Source organism: Arachis hypogaea, chromosome 13 (assembly GCF_003086295.3).
Source record: "Arachis hypogaea cultivar Tifrunner chromosome 13, arahy.Tifrunner.gnm2.J5K5, whole genome shotgun sequence".
Lineage (NCBI taxonomy): Eukaryota > Viridiplantae > Streptophyta > Magnoliopsida > Fabales > Fabaceae > Arachis > Arachis hypogaea.
The window spans coordinates 126,643,498-126,665,527 of NC_092048.1; the positions used below are offsets into that span (position 1 = coordinate 126,643,498).

A 22,030-nucleotide genomic window follows, 5' to 3' on the forward strand; every position below is an offset into this window, starting at 1 on the left:
TCAAATTTGATTGATGCTTCGATCACCATATCATCATCCTTAGTTAAGATAAGACTGGCACCCCCGTTTTTCATATTAAAATCCCCATTAACTTAGAGTGCCCATTCTTGTACATCGGGTATTGGGTAGGTCATTTCGGTCAAAAAATCAACCATTGTATGGGATTTAATGACCGAACGTGGCTCATATTGTATATCAAATTGAGACAATTATATAGACCAACTTACCATCCGACCTGCTAAATTGGGCTTTTGTAGTATCTTTTTAATCGACTGATCGGTTCGCACTATAATTGTATGACTTTGGAAATATTGACGCAACCGATGTGCCAAAGTAAGTAAAGCAAAAGCCAACTTTTCTAATTTCAAAATCTTAATTCAGGGCCTTGGAGCACCTTACTGATAAAATATACAGGTCATTGGTGCTTATTTTTATTTTCCAAAACTAGAACTAAGGCCATCGTTTCGTTACTGACAGACAAATAACAATATAAAGGCCTTCCGAGTTTAGGTTTTGCTAAGATAGGAGGGGATGATAGCAAAGTTTTGAAATGTTGAAAAGCTTTTTCACACTCTTCTATCCATGCAAAATCAATACCCTTTCTCATTAAGTTAAAAAATGGTTTTGCCTTTTTTCAGCTGAAGCTCCTAAGAACCTAGATAAAGCAGCTAGCCTACCTGTAAGCCTTTGTACCTCCTTGAGGTTCTGAGGACTTGACATGTCTAAGATAGCTTGACATTTCTCAGGATTAGCCTTTATTCCCCTTTCAGTGACTATAAAGCTTAAGAACTTACCTCCCCAAACCCCAAACACACATTTCATTGGGTTCAACTGCATCTGTTGAAGTCAGAGGCATATGAAAATTCCTTGTAGATTAGCAATCAAGTCGGAATCTTGTTTGCTCTTTATCAACATGTCATCGATGTAAACTTTCATGTTCCTTTTAATTTGTTGCTTGAAGACCTTAGCCATCAGCCTTTGGTATGTAGCCCCTGCATTTTTCAAACCAAAGGGCATTACAGTATAACAATAGATCCCTTTAGGGGTGACAGAAGCTGTTTTCTCCTCATCAGGCTTGTGCATGGGTATTTGATTATACCTACTATAGGCATCTAGAAAGCTAAGAATGCAATAACCCGAGGCTGAGTCGATCATGTTATCTATGTTAGGTAACGGAAAACAATCCTTTGGATAAGCTTTATTTAAATCTGTATAATCTACACACATATGCCATTTCCCATTAGATTTTTACCATCACGACATTAGATAACCATATCGAATATGTGAATTTTCGGATGCAACCAGCATCTAGCAACCCTTGAACTTGCCTTTTCACCTCGGTAGCTCAATCGGATGTCATCTTTTGACGTCGTTGTGCAACCGGCATAAAGGTAGGGTCAATGGCAAGTTGATGGGACATAAACATGGATTAATTTCTGGCGTATCAGAAAGTTCCCAAGAAAATAAATCAATATTACATTTTAGGAGATCCTGAAGTTCCATCTTTAAGGGATAGGACAAATCCTTATTGATCATGATGTATTTGTCTGGTACCTCACCAATCTGAAATTTTTCTAGATTCCCGTTTGGTTCTGGTCTCGGCTTCTCCTGAATTCGGGAATTTAGGTCAACTAAAAATATTCCAGTAGAATTCTTGTTGCAAAGTCAAACTTGCCATGTTGCATTTCAGAGTTGACGCTCGATCTCCTCGAATAGTTGTTATCCGAGACTCAGAGGTTAAAAACTTGATGACAGAGCACTTTGTTGATATGAAGGAGCAAAGTTTGTTCAAAGTCTTCCTTTCTAGGATAACATTGTATGTCGTTGAATCTTTCAAAATAACGAATTCATCTTGTACAACTCGGACATTAGCACATTCTCCTCAAGTAAACAATAGGTCGATTGTGCCATCGGATTTGATGTAGTGATCTCCTAATCTCACTATTCTGGGAAGATACGGCTTCAGGTGTTGATCCTTTAAACCCAAGGCATCAAAAGTGTTCTAAAAAGTAAGTCCGAATCTGCTCCTGTATCAACCAAAATTCTTTTTACAATACCATTTTCCAACTTAGCTGTGATAACCAAGGGCTTGTCATCATCAGATGTGGCATACTGAAAATCTTTCGCTATGAATTACACAGTTAGGATGCTAGTGATCTTCAAAACTTCCGAGTTTGCGACTTTAATATCTTTTTTATTATACTCTTGGATTTGAATTTCGATGATCCATTCTTGCTGATGACCACATTCACCACGACTTGGGCGATTTCCTCCGGGACTTCTATAGTCCTCTGTTCCTTGAGTTTCTTACTTCCCGATCTTTATCCTCAGTCTGCCGTCTAGGTGGCCTGATGTGGTGAACGAACTTGGGAAGTTTTCCATCCTGAATCGCCTGTTCTAAAAGCATCCTTCAAATTAATACAATATTCAATTCTGTGCCCATAAGACTTATGATAGTGATAATATTATGACCTATTTAATGAAGAATGCTGCTATGAGACACTTGCTACTATATTTCGGATATGGATGCCATCAACGGTGTATAAGTAGGGAACTTCCCAACTCAAGGAACTGAGGGTTTTGAAAATAAGGACTGTCCCAACCTTCCGACCTTGCTTGGTGATGGGCTGGATTCTTCCTCTTTGTTGAAACTACTTTTGAGACATCTTCATCACACATGTGTTCCAAAGCTATCTGGTAAATCCCTTCCATGGATTTCACATATTTGGAAGTTAGGTGCCCCCTGAAATCTCCTTCTAATAATCCTGCAATCAAACAAAGACACACAACTTTGGGAGTTCGTGTGTTTACTTTCAGCAAGGCTTTATTAAAGCGATCCAAATAATCACGAATGCTTTCCCTGGATCGTTGCTCAATACCAAGCAACAAGATTGGATGCCTAGCTTGGGTTCTTCTTGTGGTGAAATGTGCCAAAAACTTATTTTGATGTTAAAAAATGAAGAAATAGACTCGGAAAGGAGTGTATTAAACCATGCCATAGCCGGGCCTGACAAGGTCACCAAAAAAGTTTTACATCGGATAGCATCCTATACGCCCTCTAAATTCATCCAAGCTTTAAACGCATCTGTGTGCCCTTGAGGATCCGACTTCCCATCATACTTCAAATCAGTTGGCTTGTCGAAGTGTTTTGGCAAGCGAACTTGAAGGACGTGGGATGCAAATGGGATTTGACCCATTATGACATGTTCCTGGGATTCCTTGTGCCTTTTAGGACTTGGACTCCTTTGCGGAGTGCTTTGCCTTTTAGACTGGGTAGATCGAGACACATCCCTTGCCTACCTCTCATGTTCACGAGGTTCGGCATTACGTCGAGGTGACCTCCTTTGGTGTTGTGGCGAGCGTGATCCCGCCAATTATGATCTTTTGTCGCTCTAGAATTTCATGATGATGATCATTAGGTCCCTTGAGTGATCGACCTCGGGAACGAGATTGTCTAGATTGTGAACGCTCAGCCAGCCGCCGTTCCAGTTCTAGGCAATGACGCTCTAAGTCTTGCACTCGGTGTCGCATTTCTTGCATGCATGATGATAATCATCTCCTAATCCAGGGAAGTGTCGGGTTCCTACATTATGAGCTTCTGGGTTGGGTACTTCCCGATGTTCATATCCAGAAGGCACTTGATGTTCCTCGGAGGTAGGAGTGACATCTGTCTCGTGCCCGTCTTCTTCATGCTACTCCTTTAACAGAATATTCAGGTTGACTGTTGTTTGTTGAGTGGATTTTGTACTCAGCCATGATCCTTAACGAAGTAGGGCTCCCCACACGGCGCCAAATGTTCGTACCAGGAATGGAGAACACAAGTTGGATAGTTGAAGAGATCGAAGATCCTAACTTCGGCGAAAGCAGAATCAGGCTGGAAAGACAACCTGCAAGACACTCTAATGCTTAAGTTAGCAATGTATCATGATAGTGTGTTATGTTTCAGAATTTACCTGCCGTGTTCCTTCTTCTTTTATCCATCTATTCCGAAATTACCATTTTTTCGGACATTTACTGCCCTTGTAGTGTGCTTTTAATACCATGATTTGACGGTTTCATAATTTAATGGCGTGATTGTTACGTCATATCCGATGTTATCTTGTAACGTCGAATTCTTGTTTAATTGGCATTCCGTTTTGTCATTATTTGTCTAGAATAGTAACATTGTTTTTGCTTAATAAATTAACATTTGATACAAGAACTACGCATATTAGATTATCAGTTATGTGTGTGTGCGTTTTTGTGCACCTAAACAGCTTGCCACCTTAGAATTTACCTTTCCTTGCTTGAGTTGTCGTAATTGCAAAGTGCAAACTCGTCAGGTAGTTGCGATGGTTTAATCATGCGGAAAAACTGCTATACAACCAAATGCTTTGCCGACAGAAAATGAGCTCAAGTTTACAAGAACCACAAAATTAATCTTCTTTCCTTGTGAATACAAATATCTTGAGAGAAAAACCCCTTGAACCTTGAACCCAATGTTGCTTCAAGCTTGTATGGGTCTTTCAGAAAAATATATTTTTTCAAACAATTTTTTAAAAAATTTTTTTTAAAAAAACAAAAATAATTTTGTGTTTAAATATCTCACAGTAAAAATATTTTTTATTTAATAATTATATTTAGGGATAATAATATAAAATTTTTTTTGTTTATTTATTATATTAAAAATATTTTTTATTTTTTTAATATTTTCTTTTTTTTATTAAAATTTTGTCAAACACACTAAAAAATATAATATTTTTCTTATTAATTTTTTCTAACAAGTTAATGGTTCACGAATAAGCTCGAGTTTTGATGTGATAACTTACAAGGTAAGTTTGGGGAACTCGTAACTGTAATATTAGCACAATAGAATTGATCTCAATCATCAATTAAGAATGCGGCTGTATTACCCACATAACCAAACTCTTTTATCTGAAGAATCAAATTGTCTAACATTGAAGATATAAGGGTGGTGTCACGATGGGATTTGTCCCTCGCTATAAACGTGTGAACTTCATTATTCACTTCAATCCAACTACAACCTGGTTCTTTCACTACCCCACTTTTGTCCATTTTTTCTCTCACCCTCCTGGCATGTACCCACATTCCTTTGGATGCAAAAATATTTGAAAGTAGAGTATATGATCCACTATCTGCTCGGTCACATGAAATTGCCATCTCAGCAGCATATGTTCCCAGTTCAATATTACATGAAACTCTACATGCACTGAGCAAGCTCCTCCACACTACTGCTGATGGTTTTATTGGCATCTTATCAATAAAGTCCTTTGCTTCGTATATTTTACCAGCGCGGCCCAGGAGAGAAACCATGCAAGCATAATGATCCATTCCCGGTTCGATACCAAACTGGGGAATTGATTCAAAGTGATGAAATCCAAGGTCATTAAGTCCAGCATGGCTACATGCTGATAGCACACCTACAAAGGTGACATAATTTGGCCTTACTCCATCCCTAATCATGTTTTCAAACACCTCTAGAGCTTTTGCTGCTTCTCCATGCTGTGCATATGTTGAAATCATGGAATTCCAACAAGTAATGTCTCTCTGATTTGTAGAACTAAATGCCTTGTGAGCTTCTTCAATGCCTCCACACTTGGCATACATATCCACCAGAGCATTTATGATGAACGGATCATCATCAAGGCCCATTTTTATGACCTGGTTGTGAAACTGCCGACCATGCTGCAGACTTGCTATATTACTTGCTGCTGTGATCACAGAAACAAAACTGAACTCATTGGGTGTTAGTCTTGACATTTGTAAATCTTTGTAAAGTTTTAGTGCTTCCTCATTTTCTGACTGTTGTGTATACCCAGAAAACATCGCATTCCATACTACAATGTCTTTGTCATATATTTCCTCAAAAACTAATCTTGCATCCCCAATACATGAACATTTTGAATAAACATCTATTAGAGAACTTCCAGCGAAATTGTCTAAAGAAATTCCATGTTTAATAATCAAAACATGTATTTGGTAGCTTAATTTAAGCTGAAACAAGGATGCTGACAGCCCAAGCAGGCTTACAAATGTTAACAGATTTGGTGGCAATAAACTCAGCCTCATTTCTTGGAAAAGATCCAATGCTTCATTTAGCTTGTCTTGTCTTGAGTATCCATTTATCATCGCATTGTAGGATACTACATTAACAACAGCCAAAAGGTTGAAGACTTTTCTTGCATCAGTTAAGGAATCACATTTTGCATACATATCAATCAATCCATTTTTCACAAAATCATCATTATCAATATTTACCTTGATACTATAAGCATGCACTTGCGTTCCCTTTTCTAGAGCCTGGACTGAACCACATGAGGTGAGAATGCTAGTGCAACCAAATGCATCGGGCTTATAATCCATTCTAGCCATCTCAGCAAAGAGGTTCATGGCATCTTGATGAAATGAATCCTGCATGCAACCAGCAATCATGGTGGTCCACGAAACAATATTTTTATCTATCAGACGATCAAATAACTTCCAACCCGTCTTCACTTTGTGACACTTCAAATAGAAATCTATAAGTGCATTGACCATTGTAACATCCACCTCAATCCCCTTCCTTAATACATATCCATGAATTTGCCTACCACCTTTGAGAAATTCGAGCATTGAACAAGCACCCAACACACTAGAAAGCACATACCTGTCTGGACATAGATCACACTCTCTCATCTGGTAGAATAACTTTAAGGACACTTCACTTCTTCCAAGTTTTGAATACCCTGCTATAATTGCGTTCCAGGTAACCATAGTTTTCACTTCAAGACAATCAAATAGAATCCTTGCTTCCTCAATGTAACAATGCTTTGCATAAAAATCAATCAAAGAGGTGCCCACATAAACATCTTGAATAAATCCACTCTTAAAAACAAACCCATGCACCTGCAGTGCTTGACCGAGACTACCCAAATGCGTACAAGCTCTGACAACACTGGCCAAAATGTACTCATTTGGTTCCTCACAAGAACTTCTCCTGAACCTGCAGAACAACAGCAGAGCTTCCACACTATAACCATGTTGAGTGTACATGGAAATCATAGAAGACCAAGTAACAAGGTTTTTCTGAGGCATAATATCGAATAGCTTCTGTGCATCATTTATAAATTTCAATTTTGAGTATGCACGAAGCAGAGTGTTAACAAGGAAGAGATCATGTTGAAAGCCCAAAACCACAACATGAGCATGGATTTTCTTATAGTAATAAGGAATGGGATTGTTTGGGCATGACAACTGCAACAAACTGGCCAATTTACGACCAATTTCCCGTTGTTTACGCAATGGAGGAGTTATAAATGGATCAAGTGAGTGAAGAAAATTATGAGGTGACAAAGTGGAAAAGTTAAAAACATGGTTGGCATTGATTTTGTGAAGGGAATTGAACTTAGATAGTAGTAATTGTCCATGTTGGATTCGCATCATATATGGGACAAGGTGGATGCATACTCTGTTTTCAACAGAGCTTCTTTGGAACGCTAACAATCAGAATTTTTCCAGAGTTGAGATTTTTTTTTTTTCTTGATTTAAAATAGGTTAAAAGGATAATTTAAAATTTTTTTCATTCTCATTTTTTTATAATTTTTAAAATATATTTAAAAGTATTTAATTATTTTAATAAATAGAAAATTTTATATTACTTTAAAATAATTTTCTTTTACCTCTCCAATATTTTTATTCGAAAAAGCAATAACTCATGCCTATTCCTTATTTTAAATTTGTAATACATTATTTTCTTCCATTCTTAGTGTAAAATCTTGATTTTTTTATTTTTAATATTGGAGTGGTAGTGGTATTTTTTTAAAATGTGAATTGTTGGAGTGTTATACTCAAATGTGGAATCGTTTAATTAGAGAAGCAGAAATTGGACCGTCCGATTTATTAGAGGTACAAAAATCGGACCGTCCAATTTCTAGAGGTACACAAATCAGACCGTCCGATTTGTGAAAAGTACACAAATCGGACCGTTCGATTTGTGGTAAAAAAAAAAAAAATTTAAGGTACAGAAATCGGACCCTCCGATTTGTATACTTCCACAATTTTAAAAAACACCAAAAATTACAATGTTAAGATATATCACCACTTCTACTTCCATAACAAAAAAAATTAGCCTAAAATCTTGGTAGGATATATCTATCTCTTTTGTGTATTTTTTCAATATACTTTTATTTTCAATTTTAAAAATATTAATAAAAATTATCTTTTATATTATTAGAAAATATATAAAATATTATTTTTATATGTAAAAGAAAAGTACACATATATATATACCATGTATCTAACTATATAACTTATAAACATAAATATTTGATAAAATGGTAATGTTAGATTTTTTGTTTTCTTTATTAATAGTATCATATTTGACTTTTTTTTTTAATTAGGTAAACTCGCTTTGAACTATAAAATATTGCAAAATATTGTTTTGTTTACTACATTTAACAAAATATACAAAAGTATAATGTATAATACAACTTAAATCAATATATTTGATGATAAAAATTTACATATAATTATTTTTAGATAAAATTGTTAATTAAAAAATATTAAATAATTTAATAAATTTAATTTTTAATTATCAGTTGTATATAAAAATAAATAATTTTACGTATATTTTTATTATATTCGATTTTTTTTTATCCTTGTACCTGTGACAAAGACCAATGATGGGATAACCAAAAAGGCAGATGGGTATTTTCAAGAAAAAAAAGGCAGATGGGTAGGTTTCCTCTCACGATTTTCACGAACGGTAGTAGGTAATGGCTTTCTTCTAAATTCTAAATTCTAATAAATAGTCGTTTGTCCCGTTAAAAGAAGAGATAATTGACTTATTTAAAAGTTTCGTGTCAAATTTATGATGTGACCCCAACCTACCCTGCGTTCCATTTACTTTATTTATTTATTTATTTTTATAAGTCGTTGCATTGCATTCCATCAGAATTCTGAATTCTCAAATGCAGCGAGAAAATTTTTTTTAGACGAAGTATTTTAATTAAATAATAAAAAATTGTATGTGATACAGTTTTATCGTTTATCAAAATTTTTTCCGTTAAATTATAAGTTGTTGAATAGGAAAAATTAAATTAATCAATTTTTAAAAATAAAATAATTAATAAAAAATACATTTAATTAGTATTAACTATTTTATTTGATTTTATTTTTAAACTTTCTATTAGTTCTTATGATTTTAAACATTTACCACTCATCCTTCATAAAATCAATTACAATTACCTACGAGTTATCTACATTAAAAATTGATTTTTTAAAGTGATAAAATAATAAAATAAAAAATAAAAATTTAATCATATTTTAATTTTATTATTTTAATTTATTAATAATTAAATATTTTTTATATATTTTTTTAAAAGAATTTGATTGCTGAAATTTTAATGAATCAATTTCTACTTTTAGAAGTCACACAACTAGGCTCTTTTTTTTTTTTGTATATAAAAGTAAAAGTGGTGATATACCTTAATATTGTAATTTTTGGTGTTTTTTAGAAGTGTGGAAGATCCACAAATTAGATGGTCCGATTTCTATACTTCAAATATTTTAATTTTTTTTAATAGAAATCCTTCGGTCCGATTTCTGTTCTCTCACAAATCATTCGGTCCGATTTCACAAATTCCTCAGTCCAATTTCTGTATCGGACGGTCTGATTTCTGTACTTCTCACAAATTGGACAGTCCGATTTTTGTTTATCTAATTAAACGGTTCCACGTTTGAGAATAACACCCCATCAACCTACATTTTGAAAAAATACCGTTGCTACTCTAATATCAAAAACAAAATCTGCCATAACTACATCAGTGAATGTTTTTGGGTTCTTATTTCTTGTATTTTTCTCTCTAGATTTTTTTTGGTGACTTCTCTCTGAATTTATTATAACACATACAGTCTTGTTATAGTGGAATTTTTTTCCACTAAATTTAATTAAATTAGTCTAAATTTAACAAAAATTATTCACATAAATATTTTGTATTTTTATTTATAAAATTATATTTTTGGTTTTTATGTTTTTGTGTTAATTATAAAAAAATAAACAAAAAAAAAATTACATGATTTCTTTGTTTATTTTTTTTTGTTTGATTTTTTTATTCTTCATAGAAAATAAAAAAAATAATTAAGAGAGTATAAATAAGAACTATAAAATAAAAAAAAAAAAGAGAAGAAAGAGTTATTTGAGTAGAACATAAAATAGAATCAAAATTTTTTAACCATAATACATGAATTTTTTAATTTTGATATCAGAATTTTTTAGCTTTGACATAAAAAAATTTTAACTGAAATTTTTCAAAATTTTAAACTTAATGTAACAGTTTCTTAACATTTTTTTTGTTTCTTTTTATTCTTCTTTTTTCTTTTTTTATTTTATTGTTCTTAATTTTTTTATTATGTATTTTTTTTGTTTTTTCTCTTTCTGTTCTTGCTTTTTGTTAGATAGAGAAAAATAAAAAATAGAATAAAAAAATGATTATGCTAAAAAAATAATGATGTAATAATATAACAATTAAATAAAAATCTGATGTTATCCAACGTTAACATCGAATACGGTACAATGATTACGTCATCAAGTCATGAAATCGCTAAATCATGACATTAAGAATATAATATAAAGGCAATAAATACTGAAAAAATGGCAATCTTAAAATATAGTGATAAAAGAAAAGAGAACTTAACAGGTAAATTTTAAATAATATCTTACTATCAAAATACATCACTAACTTAAATATCGGAATATTTTATAAGTTGTCTCTTGGCCTAGTTTTACATTTACTGAAGTTAAGATCTTCGATTTTTTAACTCTCTAATTTGTGATCTTCACTTCAGAGAGAATGGATCCTCTCAATTGTTAAAAAAAAATTGAGAGTGTAAAGTGTGATCTCCAACCTTTTATTAATCTCTTTTTTATATTTATTCTTGGTCTCACATAAAATTAATTATAAGAGATCACACTTTACCCCCTCAACTGTTAAAAAAAATTGAGAGAAACTATTTTTCACTCCTGATACAAACAATAATAATGAAAAAAAAAGAGAAAAAAAAAAAAAAGAAGAAGCAGAGGATGTTTGTAAAATTTAATTATATATATTTTTATTTGAGCTAAAATAAAAAGATTAATGTCTACATCCAAGTGATTTTGCTATACAAGTCTTACAAGTCCTCTAATTGATATTACGCTCAAACGTGCTTGTTATGCACATATGTTTCGCGCGCTTCTAACAGATTTTTAATTTTTGAATGGATTCCGTTTCTTTTTCGAATTTCTTACCTTCTCTTTCTCCTTCTTCATTTACGTGCTTTTCTCTCTCTGTTCTCTTTCTTCGTTATTCTCGATTTCCATTATTTTTTGACATCAAGCTCTTAAATCGTTTTTGAAGATAATGGATAATTCAACTTCAGATTATCAAATGAACCAGTGTGTGAATCTTGCCTGTGAAATTTGCTGTTAATTATTCCTTGTTTAAATTGAATCTAATGTACTAGTTATGATTAGAATTAATATAATCTTGTCCATTTTATATCAAACGTTCGGGTGTAGATCAGAAATATTTGGGTGTATTTTTATAAAAATTTGGGTGTATTTACAGTTTATGCTTTTCATCTGATAGAGGGTGAATTATCTTATTCTTTTAGTTGAATTGTTTTAATTTCTGTTTAGTTATGATTCATGAATATGTTTTTTGTTATTTTTTATGATGGTTTTATAGTTGTATTTGCATTCTATAGTTTATGCTTGTTTTAATGTGGTGTATTTTGGGTGTATTTTGCAGTCTTTGCTGATTTTGGTGGCTGATTTTAGTGTACACGTAATATAATTCATTTCTGTATCGGCAGCAAATTTGAGTGTAAAAACGAAGATATTTGAGTGTATTTTTATTCTGATGAGTTCTGCATTATTCAGAACTCTTCCTCTTCCTCCTCCTCATCTTCTGCTACTTCTTCTTCTTCATCTTCTTATTTCATATTCTCATAATTCTTTTTGGGAGGAAAAAATCAAACAAAGAAGAAAAAAATACATAATGTTACAAAATCAAAAGAAGAAGGAGGAGAAACACGACGATGAAGATGAAACACGCGAAGAAAACGGAGGAGAAGAAGAAGGAAGAAGAGGAGGAGGAGGAGAAACGCGAAGAAAAAAGACAGTTGTGGCTTTCATCGAGTAAGAAGAAAAATAATCGTTCATAATGGTGAGTAGCGCGCTTTGAAAACATGAAGTGGTTGAGTAACATGCATGTATTTACTCTTGAAGGTGAGAGTGTAATGTGCGTGTGTTTTGTTGGACTTATGCAAACTTGTAAGACAAAAAAAACTTATATCTATAGCATACCTGAAAATAAAAATAGCATGTAAATCTAAAATATTATTTTTTTAATTTAATTAGATTTTATTAAATAAAAAATTTGAATGCTTAGCACTTTTGTTATTATAATCCATAAGGGAACAAATCTACGATATTGTAGTAGTAATAGGCGAGAAAACAAGGTTTAAATTTTAAAACAATGGTTTAACCATTTATTCATTTTAATTATTTAAAATGTGGGCTGTCGATAATTTTATTTTATACATTTAAAAGTTGATTTAATTCTTCATTCAAAATATTCAGAGACTAATGCAGGGTACTTAAAAATATAAAATTATATAAGAGTCTAATGTAATTAATAAAGAATAATTAAAAATTCTAACTTATTCTTTTAATTTTAAATAAAAAACTTTTTTATATTTTAATATTTCATATGATGATTATCGAATCTTGGCAGAAAAGTTTTTTTGTAAGTTATTCACAATTTAATATTTTAATTTACCAACCATCCGTGGTTGATAAAGTGCAAAAGTGGCTCCAGTCCTACTCGTGCGGTCTCCACCAGCAGTCTCACTCTCACCAACCCTCAAACTCGTGGGCTCGTGGTTGGTAAGCACGTGTTAATGCCACGTGACTATATATGAAATGCCACTTCTATTTTTTATTCAACACAGAATAAATTTTTTTAATTGTTAAAAAAAAATAAAAAAAATAAAATGTGATTTTTAAATTTTTATTGTTTTTTTATGTTTTTTTTGTTTTATTTATAAAATTAATGATAAAAAATTATATTTTATTTTTTTAATTATTAAAAATAAAAAAAGATCAATTTCTAAGAATCACAAAGAAATGTATTTCTAACTAATCCAATGATTATCCAGTCTATCTAAGAATTGTAGCAAATAAAGAAATTAATTTTAAGTATGCAAAATTTTTAATATTATTACTTCATTATGATTTTTTTCAAATAATTATTATAAGAAAAAAGTAAATATGTTTTTATGATGTATTATTATTATTATTATTATATGAAATTTAACTTGAGATGTGTTTGACTCGGAAGGACTTGATAATATGGGCATAGAAAAACTTTAAATTTTCATTAATAAATTCACTTATAAGTCAATTTAAAATATTAAAATATATATTAATAAATTATAATTCAAATTACATAATTTTTTTATTTTTGATAAAAACCTAAAAAAAAATATTGGGATACATATGAATTCATAGAAGCTATACGTAGATGGCAAAGAGCAAACCAACCAACCATGTTCGGAGTTGTCAAAAATCATCCTACTGTTGACTCCCTATGGCGATGAAAAGTCAAAAAAGCCTTCACAGGTGCCAAAAAGCGTGAAACCTAATTACTTCGTTTCTTCTCCCCCAGCCCCTTTCTCCCTTCCTTTCTTTCATTCAGAAACAAATTGAGCCAAAAAAAAAAAAAAAAACCAGCCATCACCAACGCCGCAAGCAGTGGCACCCGTCCGTCGCACTCAAAGCCGTCGTCCGTCCGTCCCTCCGTCCATCTAGCTTCCCTCGTGCTCCAAGTCTCCAACCCTGTTCGCTCTCACCGATCGCAGCTTCTTCCTCGAGGTCAGCTCGGCGTCCGACGTCTTCGTCTGCTCAGCCGCGCTTCCGGCCCAAACCATTGAATCCCTCTTTCTTTGCGGATTGAATTTCTGCCCTCTTGCTTCTCGTTCGATCTGGCAGAGTGCTCTTTTTCCACCCCCAATCCATTCTGCTAACCGCATCACAGAGCACTAGTTGCGGAACTCTGCCTCGCTGCGCCGAGGAGCACGACCTTGAACTTCCGCCGCCGCCGCCGCCTCCGTCATCTTCTGAACAATATGTTTGTTCGGTATCCGCCCTTGGAAGTTGGCTCGTGACTCGTGAGTCTTCAGTGGTGAAGTGAAAAAGAAGGAATAACAGTGGTCGTCGTCTGGTCTTCGTCTGCTCGCCGTCGCGCTCAACTGCTCTCCGTCATTGTGTGCCTAGACTGCTCTCAGATCGAAGGTTAGTGCTCACTGCTAGGGCTTGTTCTTCATTTTTTTTAATGCTCTGTTCAGTAGTGAGAACGAAGGTTTAGGATTATCCTAGTGCTACTCAGATTTCTTTTTTAATTTTTAGTTCTTGGTTCTTTGTTCTTTGGTATAGGAATCTGCTTCTGCCAGTGCTACTCACATTGAATTGTGTTCTCTACTGTTGTACTGTACTCTGTTTTGTTGCTTTTTCTTGTGCTGTGTTAAAAAATTGTGTTAAAATCTTAATAATTCTTGTTAATTTTTAGAACAGTTTGTTAATTTTTGTTTAAATTATGCTAAAAATTTTGTTAAAATTGTGAACAATCTGTTCTCTGTTAAAAATATTGCTATTTTTTTTTGTTAAAATTATGTTAAAACATGAGTTTTTATTTATTCAATATAAAAGCATAGAACTTTTATTTGTATGATTGAGTTCCATTAGACTGAATTTATTTATTGAATTTTGCTAAGTTATATTTTATTTTTGAACTGATTAAAATAAATAATGAAATTTTTATTAATGTTGAATTTTTGTTGTTAAATCTTGTTTGGATTAAAAAAGAAAATAAAAAACTAAAAAAAAAGTTTGTGCATAAAAAATTAATTATATTTTAAAATGTTTATTTATAATTTATTTATTATTTTATTATAAAATAATTTTTCTAGTTAAATTACAGTTGAATTAGTTGGATCAGTAAATCAATAGCTAAAATGGTTTTTTTTTTTGGTGACTAATAGCTAATAAAATGGTTTGATGATCAATACCAATTTTCAAAACCTTGACAAAAATACAAACTCATAAGTAATAAGCTTTTCTAGTTCTCTCTCTTTCTCTCTCTAATAGTACTAATTGTTCAACAATACCCTAAACTACTATTACAGTATTACCTTAGGAATAATTATTATATTTGTTTATATTAAAATCGTTAAAATCATACCAATAGGAATACAATTACTTGATTTGATTATTAATAAAATTACGCAGAAATTACACGAGTTTCACGGGTGCTTATTTTTGTAAAATTGTAAAAACTTTCACTCTAACAATTTTTTTTCTTTCCTTGAGATTCACATAACTTTCTTCAATTTTAACTTTCTCTGGTTTAGCTGATCCCTTCCAGTCAAATTCTGCTACCACAGGTCAGATTCGGAATTTCATCTTCTCCATTTTCTTCCATTTTTTTTCAATGCTTCCTTCACTTATGTCTGAATTTAACTCCTCTTGTTTCCCCCATTTTCTCCGAAACTAAAGATCGAAAATTAAGAGGGGATAAAGGACAGAACTTGTCGTTGCGATTGGCGTAAATTTTCAATACAAGTGTTGAGACGAAGTTATCATGGATGTGAAAGCTGCGAAAGCGTTGCAACTTTCAGCTCTGCTTCAACCGGAGAAGATTCGGTCAAAACCCAGTGGCGCTTCTTCTCTGAGCATATCACGTGAGCCGCACAAAAAGTTTCTCCGGGTTTCGGTTTCGGTTAAGTTGCAGCCTGTTAGAACTTCCACGATCCGGCGCAGGGTAGCACCTTTGGAGGTTACTCGTTCATACGAAAATATCCCAGGTTTGTTGTGAGGGAAAAAAAACACTGTTGGTTTTGAAACGTGCGAGTTTGTATTTGTATTATTTTGTTAATATGCTGTTTTGAAAAAATAAAAAATAAAAAATAAAAGGGCTTGTAACGTGTTACGCGCTTGCTTTTCTAGCTTTGCATTACATTTTCCAATTGTTTTTATTGTTATTGAAAGGACTACTGATTTTGAGCTATCCGTCTTTCAGACAATGATTTACTAGCTGCAATAAGAAGGTACAACGGACAGTGAACCTTACTTATAAATTGCCAATGAATTTGGATTAAAGATTTGTTCTGGTTGTGCGGAAAATTGCAAATCTAATCCTCAACGTGCCTCCCCTGTAATTAATTGTTACTGTAATTAATTCTTTGTTTTGCCTGAATTATATTCCTGTAAACATTGATTGAATAAGGAAGGATTTAAAGTTTAATTTGCCTTGCATGAAATTGATTTGAAGAACCTGTGCTCAGATTTTTGTGACTAAATGTAGTTGGATATCTATGTTAAAAAACATGGCGTGTCAATATGAAAGGTTAATAGACATTTCAGCTGGACCGTTCATGATAATTTCTATCAAGGTGAACTGAATATAACTGCAATGCCCAACTATTGTCTATGTATTTATCATTCTGCAGCTTAAAAAAGTTTATTCTATTGAATAGTTGGAATAATCAACTTCCGCGTCTTTTGAGGAAAAATTATGGTCTCTGAGAAGATGTAGTTTGCCTGGATTGCATATTTGCATACAAGATTGTAACTGACTAAATAAATACTGCCCATTCTTATTTCTTAATGTTCATGCTCCTGTAGCTTCGACATTGGAATCTGGGACCTGTCATGCTCTTCTTGATGAAGAGTTGATTTTGAAGGTAATGACATGAAGTTCTTTGTCATTTTTAATTAGTTTATATCCATTTCGTTAGCGATGTTATGCCCTCCATTATAGTAAGCAAGCATCAAGAAATAGTAAACTTTGCTTAATTGTTTTTTGGCCTCAGCTTGCTATATATGTCGTTATCTTACTTGAATTAATAAATTGCAGAGTAGATCACAAGAGATCGATCCATATTTAAATGGACGCTGTATATATCTTGTTGGTTAGTTTCTTGACTAAAGTCATCATCCAATAATATAAGTTCCAAGTATGACTATTGCGGCATTCAAAATACCTTTAATTTGACATGCAGGAATGATGGGATCTGGGAAGACAACTGTGGGGAAGATTATGGCACAAGTGCTTGGCTATTCTTTCTGTGATAGGTTAGTATGGGAATTTATCATCTTCTTTTTCTCTCCTTCCAACGAAGAACTTGAGTCGTTGATAGGTCTTGATCAATTGGGAGTATGAATAGAGGGAAAAGGGCAGACAGAAGGACTATATTAATTGATTAACTGATTTGAGTTTTTGGAGAGTAGGCCTCTGGAATGTTCTCATTATCTTGTAATTCTTGAATAAATTACTTCTTTATTATCTCTGGACCAGTTATATCAGTCTTAAAGCAAGTAAATGATCATAATAATGCATCATTTGGATAGCGAATAGGCTAGTAGAATATACAAAGAATGGCATGTTGCTTGAAGCTATGTACAGTTTGTGTGTGCAAAAACCAAGATGAACTTCAACTGGTGTTCATATTTAATTGATAATAGAGAAATATAGTTAGATGCAACTATTGTATTATATGACTGTATTCTGTAGATGGAAAAGGGTCATTCTAGTTATCCTGAGGAGTATGGTCTACTGAGCTGCGCACAAAGGATTTCTGATTAAGATTATTATATAATACTGCACATATGTTTGACTATTACAATGCACATACTGTATATTTCACAAGCACTTTAGACATTGTGTTGATTTTCTGCATTTGTTGCACTTATGGGTGCTTTAGTGATGCATTGGTGGAGGAGGAGGTTGGAAATTCTGTAGCTGATATATTCAAGCACTATGGAGAAGCTTTCTTTCGCGATAAAGAGGTCAGTTGAAGAGGATTATTCTTCTAGCTTCTGTATCCTCTTTGTTAAGTTGTTTTGAATTTTTATGTTTCTTTTTTCCAATCTCATCCAGCTCCTCATTTTTGTCTATCTGTTGACATAAACTGCCCCAAGAAGCTGTTGAATCAATATGTTCTGAAATACTAACTAATGAGAGTACCTTAGTAATGTCAAGAGTATAGAATTTAATAATCAATTATGAAAACATCAAAAAAAAAAAAAAAAAACAAAAGAAAAAATAAATGGCATAAACAACTGCTTATCCCACCCCTTGCTGTAGGGTAAGTCTGATATTTGGCCCTTGAAAGTGATGTTAATAGAAGTAGATACATCTGGTTATGAAATGTGCTAACAAGCAATATCATTTCCAATTACTTTTTTGTGTTCTACTATAAATGGATCTGATTGATGGTTTTGTTATTGCATTCACCATTCATTTTCTTGCTTATTTTTACTGTATCAGACCGAGGTATTGCATAAACTGTCCCTGATGCGTAGATTTGTTATTTCTACTGGTGGAGGTGCTGTTATCAGGCCCATCAATTGGTATAATTATAATTATTAACATGTGAACAAGAAAATTGAAGTTTGGTCTTCATTTTTTATGATTAACATCCCATTCTCGCCATCTTGTATATATGGATTGCCAGGAAACATATGCACAAGGGCGTCAGTGTTTGGTTGGATGTACCGCTGGAAGCCTTGGCACAGAGAATTGCAGCTGTAGGAACTAATTCTCGCCCCCTTCTACATTATGAAGCAGGAGATGCATACACCCGGGTAACCTCTTTTTTTCCCCTCCTGCATACAATTTTAGTCACCCAGTCCTAGCAACTTCAATTTTTTAGCAATTTGCATCAAAGTTTACTTCCCCCCCCCCCCCCCCCCCTCTCCTGGTAAGTATTCTGACCTTTGATGTTCTTCTGCAGGCTCTCCTGAAGTTATCTGCTCTTTTTGAAGAAAGAGGTGATTCATATGCCAATGCCAATGCCAGGGTCTCATTGGAAAGTATGCATAGATATTTCTTTTTGGTTTTGAAATAAGAATTGTGGATTTTTTTTCCCGGAAACTTTGGGAATAAAACAGGACTTTATGTATTTTTTTTCCCCTGCCACTTATTGAACTTGAATTGTTTGGACCTGGAGACTCCTAAGATACTTGCCCAGCCTCGCTTTTAAAAAAGACAAAAGGAAAGTAGGAAAAGATCTTTAGTGAACTTAATTATTATTTCTACCTTCTTCTTGATGCTTTCCTAATATATATGGTTTCTGACCTTGTTCTTTATCGTGCAGAGATAGCGGCAAAACTGGGCCAAAGAGATGTGTCCAAACTGTCACCAACTGCTATTGCACTTGAGGTCTTCATACTCAATGCCCTCCCTACTAGTGTCATTTCAGGATGTTTTTTAAAAATATTTTGGTTCGTTTTTATGGGCCAAATGAAATGTTCCTAGGTTAGTTGAATAAAAATGACATCTGTGCCAATCTAGATAACACGCCTCTGCATCTTGCAGGCATTGGAACAAATTGAAGTCTTTTTGAAGGAAGAAGACAACAATTACGCAGAACGCTAATAAAAACACAGACAAGCATTGTTGACGTGTTCATATTTTTTCCGTTATATGCAATCAAGGCCATGATAATATCGGGCAATGTCAATATGTTGAGTTAAAAAAAAAAAGTGATGAAACCTGTCATATGTTTCTGCATAATTTGTGTTGGCATTTAGAATAAGCTGAGAAGCTACCAGCAGTGTTTATGTTTTGTTTATTGTTGATGTAAATATATATTTGTAGTCGAGTTTGGTTGATCTGGTTATGTATTACTTCCTCCAAGAGGATTTTTATGTTGTAAAGTGGTCCGGTTTATTTATTTTTAAATAACTTTGTTTGTTCAACAGCCTAAGCGAAAAAAAGACCTCATGTAAATCTATAAAAACTATAAAAAATATAAAAAAAATAAATAAAAAGAAAAATGTTTGGCAACCGGATGGATGTTGCCCCCAAAATAACTATGGTTTCTCAGGAAAAATAACAAAGCAATCTATAACAAGCCACCGGAAAATGACAGTGAAAGGGGAGAACTAAGCCAGCAAGCAAAAGACGTCCAGTGTAAAAACAAAAAAAGGGAGGAAGAAATGGAGGAAGGGGAGCAAGCAGGCCTCTACGAGATCACGAACACGGAAAAGGAAGACAAAGCAAGCGAACACGGAAAAGGAAGACAAAGCAAGCTTGGGAAGGAAATGGAAAAAACAGGCCAGAACCGGGACGAGTAAAATAGAGCCAAAGAAAGAAATAGAGAATAGAGCCCAGAAGAGAAAGATAAGCATGATGGAGGAGGACATGGAGATAGAAGACAAAGCACCACTGCAAAAGAAGAAAACAAGAAGAAGCAACCAGGGAATGACAGAGGCTGTTGAGCAGCCCTGCTGAGATCCATGAGGATGTTAAGTTGGAATTGTCGTGGGTTTGGAACCCATGGGCAATGAGAGCTCTTACCAAGCTTATCCAAAAAAAAAGTTCCCAACCTTGATTTCCTAATGGAAACAAGGAAGAAGGCAGATAAGATTATGTGACTGAGACACAAAGGAGGTCTACAAAATGTGATTGGAGTTGATTGTAATGGTGAAGGAAGACAAAGAGGGGGTGGACTTGCTGTTTTGTGGGAAAGTTCAATTGAGGTAAAGCTTCTATCTATGTCAACAAATCATACAGATATGGAAGTGAAGAGGGAAGGGAAAACAAACTGTTGGAAGGCAACCGGCTTCTATGGTTGGCCAGAGATCCAAAATAAAAAATTAAGTTGGGACCTCCTTAATGATTTGGGACAAAATTCAAACACTCCATGGGTAGTGTTCGGTGACTTTAACTAGGTGTTATGCCAAAAAGAAAAGCAAGACGAAAATCTAATTATTCTGTCTCAGATCAAGGACTTTCAAAAGGCTGTCCAATCTAGTGAACTCCTGGATTTGGGCTACATGGGACACCCCTTTATCTGGTCAAATGGACAAGCAGGGCAGAGAAACATTCAAGAGCATTTAGATAGGGCAATGGCAAATCTGGGATGGAAAGAGAAGTTTCCAAAAACAATAGTCCAACACCTTGCAATATACAAATCCAATCATAGCCCCATCTCATAGATCTAAATGGGGGAGGTGGGAAGAAGGAGAAAACAACACCGAAAATTCAGATTTGAAGAATTATGGTTAACAAATAAAGATTGGGATGGAAAGAGAAGTTTCCAAAAACAATAGTCCAACACCTTGCAATATACAAATCCAATCATAGCCCCATCTCATAGATCTAAATGGGGGAGGTGGGAAGAAGGAGAAAACAACACCGAAAATTCAGATTTGAAGAATTATGGTTAACAAATAAAGATTGCGGGAACATCACAGAAGAAGCCTGGAAAAACAGCAACGGGGGATTCAAGGAAAACTAAAGGTTTGCGCCGAAAAGCTGGGAATCTGCAGGAGAGAAACTTTTGGAGACATCCCAAAACGGATAAAGGAAAGCATAAGAAGAAATAAACAGCATCAATGAGTCACCACAAACTGAAGAAGCAGTAAAGAGAGGTAGGGAATTGGAATCAGAATTAGATGAGCTTCTGAGGATAGACGAGATCCGATGGTGCCAAAGGTCCCGGGTGAGCTGGCTAAAATATGGAGATAAGAATACTAGTTTCTTCCACCAAAAAGCTACCCAACGGGAGAAGAGGAACTGGGTTGACTCAATTGTAGATGATAGAGGAGTTAAACATGAAGATGAGGATCAGATTGAGGGGATTATGAGAGGATTTTTAGAGATCCTTTTCACCTCGGAGGAAACCAGAGATATCAAAGAAATGGTAGAAGTGGTCAAAGGGAGGATTAAGGAAGACATGTTCGAGTTTCTCAATGCCGACTTTTCTAGAGAAGAAGTCTATCAAGCTCTCCAACAAATGCACCCTACAAAAGCTCCCGGTCGGGACGGAATGGCTACAATCTTTTACCAAAAGATGTGGAAGAAGGTGGGGGAGGAAGTAACTGATGCTGTCCTAAAAATTCTGAATGAAGAAGGAGACCCAACACCAATAAACCAAACCTACATTTGTATGATTCCAAAAGTAGCAAAGCCAAGACACACAAGGAATTTTCGGCCTATATCCC

General features: G+C 34.0%; 2 protein-coding genes across 4 annotated transcripts; one reads left to right on the forward strand and one right to left on the reverse strand.

Moving 5' to 3' along the window:
• Positions 1 to 4,860: 4,860 nt before the first annotated feature.
• LOC112733245 (pentatricopeptide repeat-containing protein At4g39530-like) lies at positions 4,861 to 7,419 on the reverse strand. The gene has a single exon (XM_025782135.2). It carries the CDS (start codon positions 7,417 to 7,419, stop codon positions 4,861 to 4,863), a length of 2,559 nt encoding a protein of 852 aa, XP_025637920.2.
• Positions 7,420 to 13,542: 6,123 nt separating this feature from the next.
• On the forward strand, positions 13,543 to 19,780 carry LOC112733246 (shikimate kinase, chloroplastic). 3 transcript variants are annotated; one of them, XM_025782136.2, is made up of 12 exons: positions 13,543 to 14,314; positions 15,430 to 15,462; positions 15,575 to 15,882; positions 16,703 to 16,761; positions 16,935 to 16,989; positions 17,080 to 17,152; positions 17,782 to 17,866; positions 18,348 to 18,430; positions 18,535 to 18,664; positions 18,814 to 18,892; positions 19,177 to 19,241; positions 19,398 to 19,780. In XM_025782136.2, the coding sequence occupies exons 3-12, from the start codon at positions 15,660 to 15,662 to the stop codon at positions 19,455 to 19,457; spliced, it is 912 nt and encodes a 303-aa protein (XP_025637921.1). In that variant the 5' UTR covers positions 13,543 to 14,314; positions 15,430 to 15,462; positions 15,575 to 15,659; the 3' UTR covers positions 19,458 to 19,780. The 3 variants fall into 3 exon arrangements, with proteins under 3 accessions (XP_025637921.1, XP_025637923.1, XP_025637922.1); XM_025782137.2 differs by having other exon boundaries at positions 13,680 to 14,314; positions 15,389 to 15,462; XM_025782138.2 differs by lacking the exon at positions 15,430 to 15,462 and having other exon boundaries at positions 13,553 to 14,314.
• The last annotated feature ends 2,250 nt before the right edge of the window (positions 19,781 to 22,030 follow it).

Excerpts from the sequence above, each read along its gene's own strand:
- LOC112733245 (XM_025782135.2), bottom strand. The coding sequence starts at position 7,419 with ATGCGAATCCAACATGGACAATTACTACTATCTAAGTTCAATTCCCTT.
- LOC112733246 (XM_025782136.2), top strand. The coding sequence starts at position 15,660 with ATGGATGTGAAAGCTGCGAAAGCGTTGCAACTTTCAGCTCTGCTTCAA. Across the intron at positions 16,762-16,934 it reads ATGAAGAGTTGATTTTGAAG|AGTAGATCACAAGAGATCGA; the intron begins GTAATGACATGA and ends AATAAATTGCAG. Across the intron at positions 18,893-19,176 it reads TGCCAGGGTCTCATTGGAAA|AGATAGCGGCAAAACTGGGC; the intron begins GTATGCATAGAT and ends TTTATCGTGCAG.